The sequence below is a fragment of the Sus scrofa genome, chromosome 9 (assembly GCF_054392235.1).
Source record: "Sus scrofa isolate SSC_HxYL_T2T_F1_AM1 chromosome 9, Sscrofa_HxYL_maternal_Yorkshire_Landrace_v2.0, whole genome shotgun sequence".
Taxonomy (NCBI): domain Eukaryota; kingdom Metazoa; phylum Chordata; class Mammalia; order Artiodactyla; family Suidae; genus Sus; species Sus scrofa.
This window is the reverse complement of record NC_139391.1, coordinates 139,917,442-139,929,918: the sequence shown is the minus strand read 5'-3', so window position 1 is coordinate 139,929,918 and position 12,477 is coordinate 139,917,442. Positions and strand designations below refer to the sequence as shown.

The window sequence follows — 12,477 nt, the reverse complement described above, 5'->3', positions numbered from 1 at the left end:
TGGATGCTAGTTCGGTTTGTTACTTCTGAGCCATGATTCGAACTCTGAGAACTGATTTTAATCAGTAAGAAGCTACTGATTTAAAATAGGGACTCAGTTCACCAGTTGTTGGAAGCATGCTAAAGTAAAGTCACATTTAGCACAGCCAGGAGGAAAAAATGTAAAAGGGAGGAAATTTTTCCTGATTCAAAAATTACCAAACTCATTGGATTTTTTAAAAATCCCAGATTAGAGGATGTTGGGAAAGAAGTAACAGCTGTGCACAGGAAAATCCACCACGAAAGGAAGACAGAGCTCGCGTCACCCCTTCTACAAGCATCTCCCCTTAACTGTCACCCCGATGATGAAGTAGAGGAGGAGCAACATTTAGTGACAAATAAATTTAATGCCTCTCAGGTCCGTCCACTTAGAGATGAAGAAATGAAGCCCCAAGAATCACAATGAATTTGCTAAAAGCAAGGGGCTGGAGGAGTTCCCTTGTGGCGCAGAAGGTTAAGGATCCAGCGTTGTCACTGCAGCAGCTTGGATCAGTGCTGTTGCATGGGTTCAGTCCCTGGCCCAGGAACTTTCACATGCCAGGGCCGTGGCCAAAATGGAGAAAAAGAAAAAAAAAAAAAAAAAAAAAAAACGCAAGGGAAAAGGGCAGAGCCAGGGCCAAGGCCAAGGCCAAGGCCAGGCCCCAAGGAAGACGGCAGAGCCAAGCCAGGCCCTGAGAGCCCAGCACCGGCTCCTTGCCTTCTGTTACACCTGAAGGAATTCTCACCTTCACCATGAGTGGGTCAGAATTCCAAAAGCATAAGGAATCAGTTACTGCTTCTGTTGTGGCTTCAGATTCAAGGATAGAAAGGACCCCTGGAGGCCATGGACCAGGAGGCAGCTCTCCCGCCTCACCCACACCTGGGTCCCTCCTGGGAACCAGAGTCACCGGATTAGAGAGACCGAGGTAATTCAAGCTGAGTTTCCCCGTGATAATGAACTGGTTTTTAGTTCTCTTTCCTATTATTATCCCAAAATTACTTCAATCTGTCCTTAAAACCAGATTATGAACTCGTACTAACATGAGAAATGTTTATAGAAGAAAAAATACACAGAAAATCCTGGATTAAATGTGTGTGTGTGTGTGTGAGAGAGAGAGAGAGTGTGTGTGTGTGTGAGAGAGAGTGTGTGTGTGTGTGTGTGTGAGAGTGTGTGTGTGAGAGAGAGAGAGTGTGTGTGTGTGAGTGTGTGTGTGTGTGTGCGCGCGCGCCGGTGCAGGTGTGAGTTCTGAAGCCCCAGGGAAATCCCAGGGCTGTAACTGGATTTGAGTGGAGACCAATTTCCTCCTTCCTGAATCCAGTTCTTTCTTTGGTCTTTTTACCTTGTGAAGTTTGACCCTGCAGGTAGGGGAGGGCTGTGACTGGAAGAGGGAACAAAGGGTATTTGAATGCAGGGAGACCAGGAAAGGCCACTTGGCAGGTGACTGAACCTCCTTCTGGGCCCTTAGCCTAGGATCTAAGCCACTGTCTCAAAGGGCCAGGAACCAAAGAGCACACAGCCGCACCCAGGCGATTTCAGAGAAGGAGCGGAGGTCCGAGGTGGGAGGAATGGCTCAGGCCATCGCTCAGCGTGCAGATGAGCAAACTGAGAGGCTCCCCCAGAGCCAAAATGTTTCTCAAACAACGCCTCCCTGACAGTTCCTTAAATTATTAAGCAGAGAATTACCATACTGAAGCAGGAGATGGATGGGGGCCGGGCTGAGCAACTGGAAGCCCTTCCCTGTGGACAGACACTTCGAGATAAAAGTTACAGCAGGAGCAGGGAGGGGCTGCGTCCCGCTCCGATAAAAGAAGGGGACCACTGGTGTCTCATTCTTGAGATCCAGGGGACCCCCGGGGCCAACACACTCACAGGAAGGTCCCTCGGGGGTCAGAGAAGGGAGGGGCACAGACCACAGTCCAGCCTGTCAACTCCCCCGAGGCCCTGGAGCTAGAATCCATCTTGGCTAAAAGATGCCCCAGCACCCAGGGCAGGGCCCTGAGGCGGGCAAATGTGGGCCCAAGGCCAGACGGAGCAAGGCGATTGGCCAGAGGAAGCCCGGAAGGCGGGCCCCACGCCCCTGATTTAAACCACCCCCAAAGCAGGTGTCACTCTCTTGCTCTCTTGCACCTCCCCTGCCGCCCCCACCAGAGTCCGCCTGCGCTGTCTCCTCACCTGTCTTCTCTCTCTTCTCTCTTAATAAACTCTATTTGCCTCACTACCCCGTCTCTCTGCTGAATTCTCTCTCCAAAGGGACATGTTCTGGGGACCTCCAAGTGGTTAGGGTTCAGGGTTCTCACCCTACAGCCACCCGAAAACAACATGACCTTGCTAGAGAAATAAAAACACATGCCCATACCAAAAAAACCTGTGTGTGAGGAGCACAACGCATAGCAGCATCATTCATAATAGTCAAAAAGTAGACACAACTCATACAACCATCCGCTGATGAGCAGATAAACAGAACAGAGGTACACAAGAGTATACGAATTGATCAGTAATATAAAGAAGTGAAGTACTGCCACCTGCTACCACATGGATGAACCTTCAAGATATTACGGTAAGTGAAAGAAGACAGTGACCAAAACCCCATGGGTTGCAAAATTCTGTTTCTATAAGTGTCCAGAACAGTCAGTTCTATAGAGACAGAAAGTAGGTTAGTGGACGCCTAAGCCAGAAGTGGGGTTGATGAAAAAATGGGGAGTGAGTGCTCAAGATTTCTCTTTGGAGTGAGTAAACATTTCCTACAATTAACTGTGGTAATGGTGGCATAACTCTCTAATTATACTACAAACTATTGAATCAGATGCTTTAAATGGCTGAGTTTATGGTATGAGAATTAAATCTACATAAGACTCTTTTTTAATGTAATCTTAATCGAAATCCCAGCAGGCTTTTTTTGTAGAGATAAATATGCCGATTCTAAAATATATTTGGAAATTCAAAGAGCTAAAATAATTTTGAAAAAAAAAAAAAGCTGAGAGGCCCCAATGTGGTGCAGTGGGTTAATGACCCAGCCTGTCACTGTGGAGGTGCCTGGCACAGTGGGCTCAGGACCTGGCATTGCTGCAACTGTGGTGTAGGGCACAGCTCTGGCTCAGATTAGATCCCTGTCCCAGGAACTTCCATATGCCATGGGTGGGGCTGAAAAAGAAAAAAGTGCTGAGAGATTTACAGTACCAGATTTCAAGACTTTTTCTCTAAAGCTATAATTGGCCTAAGGATAGTCACGAAGGCTACCAAAATAAAAGAGGGCAAAACCAGATCAACACAGCATTATCAGATCAACTGGTTTTCAAGGAAGGTGCCAACAGAGGCTTACGGGCATAGGATAGTCCTTTCAACGAATGGTATTATGGAGCTCCCTCATGGCTCAGCAGGTTAAGGAACCAGGTGCTGTCACTGGTCTGGTTCTTGTTACAGCTGTGGCTGAGGTTTCATCCCCAGCCTAGGAACCACTGTATGCCACAGGTGTGGCCAAAAAACAAATAAACAAATGGTGCTACAGCTGGATATCCATACGGAAGATAAAACTCAACACAAAAGTCCATTCAAAATGGATTGGGCACCTAAACAAAAGCTAAAACTATAAAACTTCTAACAGAAACAGTAGTAGCAATTGTAATGATTTTCAGCTACACAAATATTTCATCATTAGGAAAAAATACAAAAAGTACAACCAAAACAAACAAACAAAAAAGATAAACAGTGTTTCATCAAAATGGGAAAATCCCTGCTCTTCAAAAGACAGATCACAAACTGGAAGGAAATATGCACAATCCATATTTCTGAGAAAAGATTTATAACAAAAATATGTAAAGTACTCAAGAAAGCAAAACCCAGAATTATAAATTATAAGAAGATTCAAGTATAAATACTTTATACACTAAAAAATTCAAATGGCCGCTAAACCCACGCAAAGATCCTCCCCATTACTCACGATTAAGGAAATGCAAATTAAAACTGTAATCGCATCCCACTTTAAAAAGCATGCATGGCTCTTACGGAAAAAATTATAAAGCTGTGCCCGAAGACCCTGAGGTAAATTTAAATGATGGATCATGACCATGGGATTTGAGGCGATTCCAATCTTTTTTTTTTCTTTTTGTCTTTTGTCCTTTTAGGGCCACACCGTGGCATATGAAGGTTCCCAGGCTAGGGGTGGAATCGGAGCTGCAGCCACCGGCCTACGCCAGAGCCACAGCAACGCCAGATCTGAGCCATGTCTGCGACCTACACCACAGCTCAGGGCAACGACGGACCCTTCACCCACTGAGCAAGGCCAGGGATCGAACCCGCAACCTCCTGGTTCCTAGTCGGATTCTTAACCACTGAGCCACGACGGGAAATCCCAATCTTTTTGATTCTAAAGTTTGGAAGACACTTAAAGAGCGTCCAGGACTGAACAGCCATGAGGGAAGTGGAGAAGGGAGGCCACAGTGCCAGGTGAGCCGGCCAGACGGTCCTCAGTGGAGCTCAGAATATTTGACGAAGAAAAATAAACTGTTATATTTAGAATGGATAAGCCATGAGGTCCTGCTGTATAGCACAGGGAACCATATCCAATCGCTTGTGATAGGACATGACAGAAGTTCACCTGAGAAAATAATGTGTATATATATTACATTATGTATAACAAATGTATATGCTATGTGTATAGATAGCTGGGTCACTGCTGTAGAGCAGAAGTTGGCAGAACATTGTACTGTAATTTCAAAATATTTTAAATCAAACTATTGATGACAGTGACATGAGAAGAGCAGAAAATAACAAGGAATAATTCTAAGAGAGCATTTGGAGGGGTTGGGCGTGAAAGGTGACTCAGCCAAGGATGAGAATGAAGAATGATGGGGCCTGGGGAGCAGCTCCTGCAGGTTCCAAGAGTGAAAGGATGAGGGGAGTAGAGTCAGAGGCATGTTCGTGTCATAAGGCATCTGAATTTTGCTTTTATGCTATTAGCTTTACTTAAAAAAAAATCAGGAGCGGAGTTCCCATTGTGACTTAGCAGTTAACGAATCCCACTGGGATCCATGAGGTTACAGGTTCCATCCCTGGCCTCGCTCAGTGGGTTAAGGACTCGGCATTGCCATGAGCTGTGGTGTATGTAGGTTACAGACTTGGCTTAGATCTCACATTGCTGTGGCTGTGGTGTAGGCCGGCAGCTGCAGCTCCAATTCAACCCCTAGCCTGGAAACTTCCATATGCCGTGGGTGTGGCCCTAAGAAGACAAAAATAAAAAATAAAATAAGACCTAAAAAATTAGGAGCAATTCCTTATACTGCATCAGAATACCTGCTTACTCTGCTGACAGTAATGATTCGCGTTTCAGAATTTCAGTTCTGAAACCCTCTTGTAAGAGCTGAGGGGACGCTCCATGAGAAAGCCAGGAATAAGGAAGCTAATTTTCACAGTCATAACCTAGATCGGATGAAATGTGGGGTTTCTGCCCAAAGTGAACTTTCCCCAAGGAATGATAAAAGGCACAAAATTCACAAGTGAATTAACCAATGATCATGTTTAAATAGACTTGAAACAGACACTTCGGCTTTCAGATACTTGTCATCTGAGACAACTACTGACAAGTAATCAGCAGTGACTCTTTATGACTTTGGGGATCCACTGAATTGTACGGAACCAGTGTGAAAGCAGGTGAGCCCTGCTCGGTGGGGTGGGCAGGTGTGAGGCCAGAGGCGAGCAAACCTTGCTTCTCCTCCCCTTCTGGCTCCTCTTTCTCATGTGTCCCTCTTTCCTCACTTCTGACAATGTCCTTTCTCTGTTTCATTGTGTTTTTCTCAGACCCCGGCCTCAAGCACCACTAGACACAGGAGGTACTTGATTCAAGGCCATCAGCATCAAAGGCTCTGAAGCAGACTGCGGTTCTCAGAGTGCAGAAGGAAGCCTATCACCAGGTTGTGTTATCACCTGAGGGTCAGCAGGTGGAAGTGAGGGTGCTGGACTGGAGAAGGATGGAGAAAAGGGGCCGTGAATTCCTGATGTGGAAGAGAGGTCATTACTGTTCCAGCTGGAGTCATAAGTACTGGTGTTTGGGTTTTGTTACTTTTCTTTTTTAGGGCCACACCTGTGGCATATGGAAGTTCCTGGGCCAGGGGTTGAATCGGAGCTGCAGCTGCTGGCCTATACCAGAGCCACAGTAACACCAGATCCCAGCCGCACCTGCGACCCAAGCTGCCACTTGTGGCCACACCAGATCCTTAACCCACTGAGCAGGGCCAGGGATTGAATCCGCATCCTCACGGATACTAGTCGGGTTCTTAACCCACTGAGCCACAAAGAGACCGCCCAAGAATTGGTAATGATTTTTCAGACTCCACTGATGGAGTGCTTCCATGCCAGCATTGGCTGGACGTTTCTTCCTATTTTGTCTTTAGCACCCATAGCACTAGAAGTAAGGCAAGTGAGACACGGATTCCGAGAGGCTAAGTGATTTGCACAGGTTCTAAAAAAATGACAGGGCCAATACTGTTTGGGGGCAAAGCCCAACTTCTCCACTTAGCAGCATTTTAATTTGCCACTCCGAGCCAGGAAGAGACGTAAGAAAGCCTTGCAATGGACAGGCCGATGAGCCTCAGCCGCTTCCAAAGTTCCCAGAAAGGCACGGTCTTTGTCCACACAAGCGGCAAGATGGCCAAGTATTTCGGGTTAGGATGTTAAACTACTTCCAAATGATGCTCCTGACGTCATACTTTTACATTACCTGTTTCAAAACCCTGTACGCGCCGGTTATAAATACTGCAGTACATGTGTCCCAAATTATCTAGAAACTTTTCATTTTCTTCTGTAACTTAAGGCTGAAAGACACGGATCACACATTTTCACACGGGTCACACTGAAACGTCTTAGCTTGGTCCACACCAGGAAGGACAGACGAAGCAGACCCCGCTTATTTATTCGCACTTGAAAAATGCACACTCTCTGAGGACTGGTCACTTCCCTTCATTCCTAGCCCCCACTGAGAGACATTTCCGGAGTTTTCGGAGTGCTCTAAATTAAAACTCTCTTTATTTGGACTTTTCTCGCATAAAACACTGCCTGCTCTTTCTCCTTTTTGGTCTTTGATGCCACACTGGTGCCACAGGCAAACATCGGCAAGGCTCAGCATCTAGAATCAGAGCCAGGCAGCAAACTGTCACCTGGTCCATGGCATTGGCGAGATGGAAAAGGAGGTGTTTTAATTTATCTCAGCTGTGAACAGGATGCTGGTCAAAAAACAGCACAGAAGAAAAAAAAAAAAACAGCAAGGACTCAAAGAAATTCTTATTTTAGGGGCATTTGGCACAAAAATGAATGTCTGGCTAAGCACATAATTTTAAGAGCAGAGTTTCAATCTACGGAAAACACTCTGGGAGTTCCCATTGTGGCTCAGCAGAAATGAATCTGACTAGCATGAGGACTCAGGTTCTACCCCTGGCCTCGCTCAGTGGGTTAAGCATCCGGTATAGCCATGGGCTGTGGTGTAGGTCACAGATGTGGCTTGGACCTGGCGTTGCTGTGGCTGTGGTGTAGGCCGGCAGCTACAACTCCGATTAGACCCCTAGCCTGGGAAACTCCTTATGCCACTGGGTGTGGCCCTAAAAAGAGAAAAAGAAAAAGAGAAGAAAAAGAGAACATTCTATGACAAGAAAATGGAATTTTCCAAGCAGCAATCACTGTGATTCTTAAGACAGCAGTGGAAAGACGAGCTACTGGAAATCAACCATTACTTGGTGTTGTTATCAGGTTGAGTCTGGACTTAATAAATCTGATTTTCTCGTAACTCAAAATTCTGCGTTTTCCATGCTCTCTGGCCTATCCACACATTACTGAGGCTGTACTAAAGGCATCATGCCTGTTCTATTCACCAGCTTCCCAAGAATTCTGAAAAGGGTGTTTGCGTGTCTCTTACCGAAAATGGTGTTCCATGGACCTTTCATAGCTTGTGTTCCTGCACCTGGATCCGGTGTTGCAAAGAAGGCCTCGGACAAAGGGGAACACACCCTGACTGGGCAGGTCCCGGGGCTGCAAATAACCTGGGTGTAGACACAGGAAGAAATGAATCCATCCAAGTGGTCCCAGGAATGGAACACCTGCTGAGTTCAGTAACACGTCACATCATGTGATTATATGCTTTCCTGCTGTTAATTTAAGGAGATCTGGGCACTCCGACCAGAAAAAGAAAGAAGGAATGAAACTCTTTACAGCTGCCTCCTTCCCCTGGGGCCTGCACACAGCTCCAAGGCGGCACGTCTCTGCCTGGCCCTCTGCACACTCGCGTGACCCTGTCTGCCTGCTCAGGGGGTGCCAGTACCTCCGCTATGCAGCCTTGCCTCCAGATACACGAGCTGTGGGCAGGAAGAACAGGAGCAGAGAGAGCTTCTCCTTTCAAGTGGAGTTCTTAGTTAGGTAAATTTTTCTAGTTTAATACACCTTGGATTTTTAAATGTTTAAATGTAATCGCTAAAGATCACTGAATGCAAAGTTTAGAAACGCTGGATAGGATCCAAGGTTGTTCAGGACAAGTGTTGGTACAATAAGCCACTTCCTCTGTAAAGCGCTGTTCACGTGTGCCCCCACGTCCCCCCTTCATAGAAGCAGATGGACAGGCAGAGTCGGGATGCTGATGGTTGCGGACAGCTTGAGAGTCACCAGCCTAGAATGTTGTAGCTCATAAAACCTTGACAAAAACCTCTCCACTCAGTCTGGTTTGGTCCCGGGATGGTCTTACCTGTGCCCAGCGTCCAGCGCAATATGCTCTGCCCATAGAGGACGGTCAGCAAGTGTTTAATGAATGGACAAATGATGTGTATTTTCTGTCTCTTAGGGCCACATGTGCAGCATATGGAGGTTCCCTGGCTAGGGGTCGAATCAGAGCTATAGCTGCCAACCTACACCACAGCCACAGCAACGCCAGATCCTTAACCCACTGAGCGAGGTCAGGGATCCAACCTGAATCTTCATGGATGCTGGTCGGGGAACTCCAAATGCCTGGGCTTTGGAGCTAAAGGGACAAACGGAGTTCTTAGCTAAGGGATCTGGCGCCGGGGCTGAAGTGGAGACCACAGCGGACTTGGGTCCCAGCCCAGCAGTAGCAAAGGCTGTTTCCTACTATGACTGCTGTGTCCCATCCCCTCAGGAACGTGTCAGGAATGGTGGTCACCAAAACAGGGCGTTACTGGGTCAGAGATTAAGGACATTGTCTTCAAAATTAAGGAGCCGGTGTGGTAACATCAGGCCTCCTGAGGACAGTGGGTGTGTCGGGGAGGGGAGGGGACATCTGCTGGTCATCGCCTCTGGGCCAAGCCCTGTGCTGAGCACAGGCTCCTGCCTGCTTCCTTGCTGAGTCCCTGGAGGCAGGCAAACTGGCTGTCTGTACAGAAGAGAGACTCACGAGGGCTGGACTCCTTGCCTGGGCTCACACATCGGGTCGGTGGCAAGACGGTGCTTCAAAGTCTGGTCCTCAAGCGACTTGGGTTCGAGCCCCCTTTGAGCCTGTGACCAAGCCTTCTCTTCCCGACTCTCCCTCACCTGCACCGGGGCTCGGCAAGGCCACCTCTTTGCTGGGACTGTACTCCTGACGCAAAGGAGGGGCTGGATAAACGCTCAGGAGCGAGTGTAGACTTTCGGCGTCAGGAACATCCGCGCCTGTCCCTCGGGCGGGACCGAACTAGTAGCACGTGGTGACGCGTGGGAGTGCAGATGCGCTGCTGTGTCCCTGGTGACTGGGTCACCCACGGCGTTGCCTGAGCCACCGTCGACCTGGGCCTTTCCCTCTGTCCTCGATGTCACACCGTGCACTTGTGACATCCTGGTTGCAGCATCCCTGCCTTCTCTCACTGCCTCCGGGGCACAGCACACTCTCATTGGCCCATGAAAAGCCCTTCTGTTTGTTATTTCTTTTCACTTTTTTTTCTTTTTTCTTGGCTGCCCTGCAGCTCTTTTCATTCTTGCTCTCACCTCAGCCCCTCCACCTGCTGCCAACACCCGCCCCCAGCCCTTGTCCCCGGCCAGCACCCCAACATATTTGCTATAGGTCCTCAAATCCGCACGCATGCACACTTGTGAAAGGTTTTGTACTCTTGTACTTCTAAGTTATATAAGTGACGTGCTATTTATAAAAAGACCTTTCCAAACGCCCCTTTCCACTTTCAGGATGCAGACTTAGAGCATCAAGACTGACAGTTGATATAACTCAGAAGACATGATTTCTCCATACTTAGGAGGTTTTCACTGCAAATGCCATGTCGCGCATCATGTCACTGCAGCCTGGCCCCCGTGTCTCCCCCGCCCCTGCCTCACTGAGCCGCCCCGGGTGATGGCACCAACACCTTGGGAACGTGTCAATGCACATGTGTCACGTCCTGCCTTCCTGAATGCTCCCACCCCAGGCCTCCTCCTCCTCCTGTCCTTCCGCCTCTGCTCCTCACTGCCCCTCCAGGGTGCTCCCCACAAGGCCTGGTCCCAGGGGCCTCTCCTCCTAAGGGTCCTCTCTCCATCCAGACTCAAGTGGGCTCAGGACTCACCCGCCTGCCCGACTGGGCAGTGGGTCCAGGCGGTCTGACAGATGGACCCTCAACCTCCCCCGGCCCCATGAGCACAGGTCCCCGACCCCCTCCTCCACCTCCTCGGTTCAGAGAAACCAGCCTGCTGTGGTTTCTTTCAGGTCCCCTCCTTCACCTCTTGTGACTCTGTCCTATTCCTGAACTGAGGCCGTTTACTTATTTATTTATTTAGTCTTTTAAGGGCCGTGCCTGTGGCATATGGAAGTTCCCAGGTTAGGGGCTGAATCAGAGCTGCAGCCGCCGGCCTACACCACAGCCACAGCAATGCAGGATCCCAGCTGTGTCTGTGACCTACACGACAGCTCACTACAATGCTGGATCCTTAACCAGGCATAGAAACTGCATTTTCATGGATACTAGTTGAGTTTGCTACCACTGAGCCACGATGAGAACCCCCCAAATTGAGGCAGTTTAGTTAAAGGAAAAAAAATCTACCTACTAGATTGAGCAACCATGTGTGAATATCATTCTTAAAAGAAAAAAAATTGACACTTAGTGATACACATCCTAGAAATAGAGTTATGGTGATATTACAACAGAACCCTATCCGCTCATTCTACTTAGGGTTCAGAATCTACAAAGAACAACAACAAAAGGGGAATGCTGTGTTTTTTTCCCCCTAGAGGTCTGTAATTCAAAAAGTGTAATAAAAGTGAAACTCACAATTGTCTCTCTGTCTGGGAGGTTCTTGAAAACGAAGTACTGTCAGAATCATGAACAGGATGCATGGCCAGAAGAATTCGGCGAGAGAAAGGACCTGAGAAAGTTGTAAAAAAAAAAAAAGAAGAAGAAGAAGAAGACAACTGTAACTCGCTCAGATCACCTGTTCACTCTCTGTAACAAATGAACCATTTCTCGGGGGTGGGGAAGAGGGGACGGAGTAGTTAATTCTGGCTGAATATAAATGGGCAAAAAAATAAAAATAGACCTCAAATTAAATAATTTGACACCATTAAGAAACATAGATACATAATTAATTTAGAGTTTTAAAAATTATTTCTAATAACATAAGATAGTTTTTTAAAAAAACAAACAAGTATAAAGAAAACAGAAAATGGGTTATGGACCCAAGACTCACATAGCTGATTTTGATATCATAAATAAATACATCTGTGTATGGTTAGGAAACTGAAAAAGTACAAAAGGAATACAACCACTCTCCCAAAAGATAAATTATCCAAACACTTTTTTAACTCATTTTGTAAAAACATAAATACATATAATTAATATGTTTGGAAATAATTCTTCACATCAGCACTTACAGATCTGCCTCATTATTTTTAAAGGCCACATAATGATCTCTTGTTGAATTTAATTTACTTAACCAATCACTCAATTATGGAATTTACGAAGTTTTCTGTTTGGGTCCAGAGCTATCAGAGTTTCCCAGACATTTACTGGCTTTTGTAAGTATATCTATGACATAGCATTGCTAAATGAGATTATTGAGTCAAAATATGTACGATTTTTAATTTAGAGTTTTAATGGATACATGTAACCAAAATACTCTAAATTATTTTATTTTGTTTTTACTGGCTTGTAGTCATTGTTTCCTCCTTTAATTTTTTATTTTTTATTTTTTTGTGTCTTTTTTGCTATTTCTTGGGCCACTCCCGCGGCATATGGAGGTTCCCAGGCTGGGGGTCCAATCGGAGCTGTAGCCACCGGCCTACGCCAGAGCCATAGCAACTCGGGATCCAAGCCACGTCTGCAACCTACACCACAGCTCACGGCAACGCCGGATCTTTAACCCACCGAGCAAGGGCAGGGACCAAACCCGCAATCTCATGGTTCCTAGTCGGGTTCCTTAACCACTGCGCCACGACGGGAACTCCTCCTCCTTTATTTTAATTAAAAAATTCAGCCCTTTGTTGGTTTTAGGTATTGCAAATATTTTCTCTAGTTG

The 12,477-nt window shown here is 46.8% G+C and overlaps 1 protein-coding gene across 13 annotated transcripts in view; it reads right to left on the bottom strand.

The window, feature by feature from the left end:
• ABCA13 (ATP binding cassette subfamily A member 13) overlaps positions 1-12,477 on the bottom strand; it is a 349,393-nt gene that overhangs the window by 305,417 nt on the left and 31,499 nt on the right. For all 13 annotated transcript variants that reach the window (XR_014816635.1, XR_014816633.1, XR_014816634.1 and 10 more), the window contains 2 exons: positions 11,235-11,328; positions 7,919-8,042 (listed from right to left, as the gene is read on the bottom strand). Coding sequence is in view for 8 of the 13 variants with exons in the window: in XM_084978170.1 (XP_084834296.1) it covers positions 7,919-8,042; positions 11,235-11,328 (218 nt within the window). In the remaining 5 variants the exon portion in view is untranslated. The remainder of the gene's footprint in view (positions 1-7,918; positions 8,043-11,234; positions 11,329-12,477) is intronic.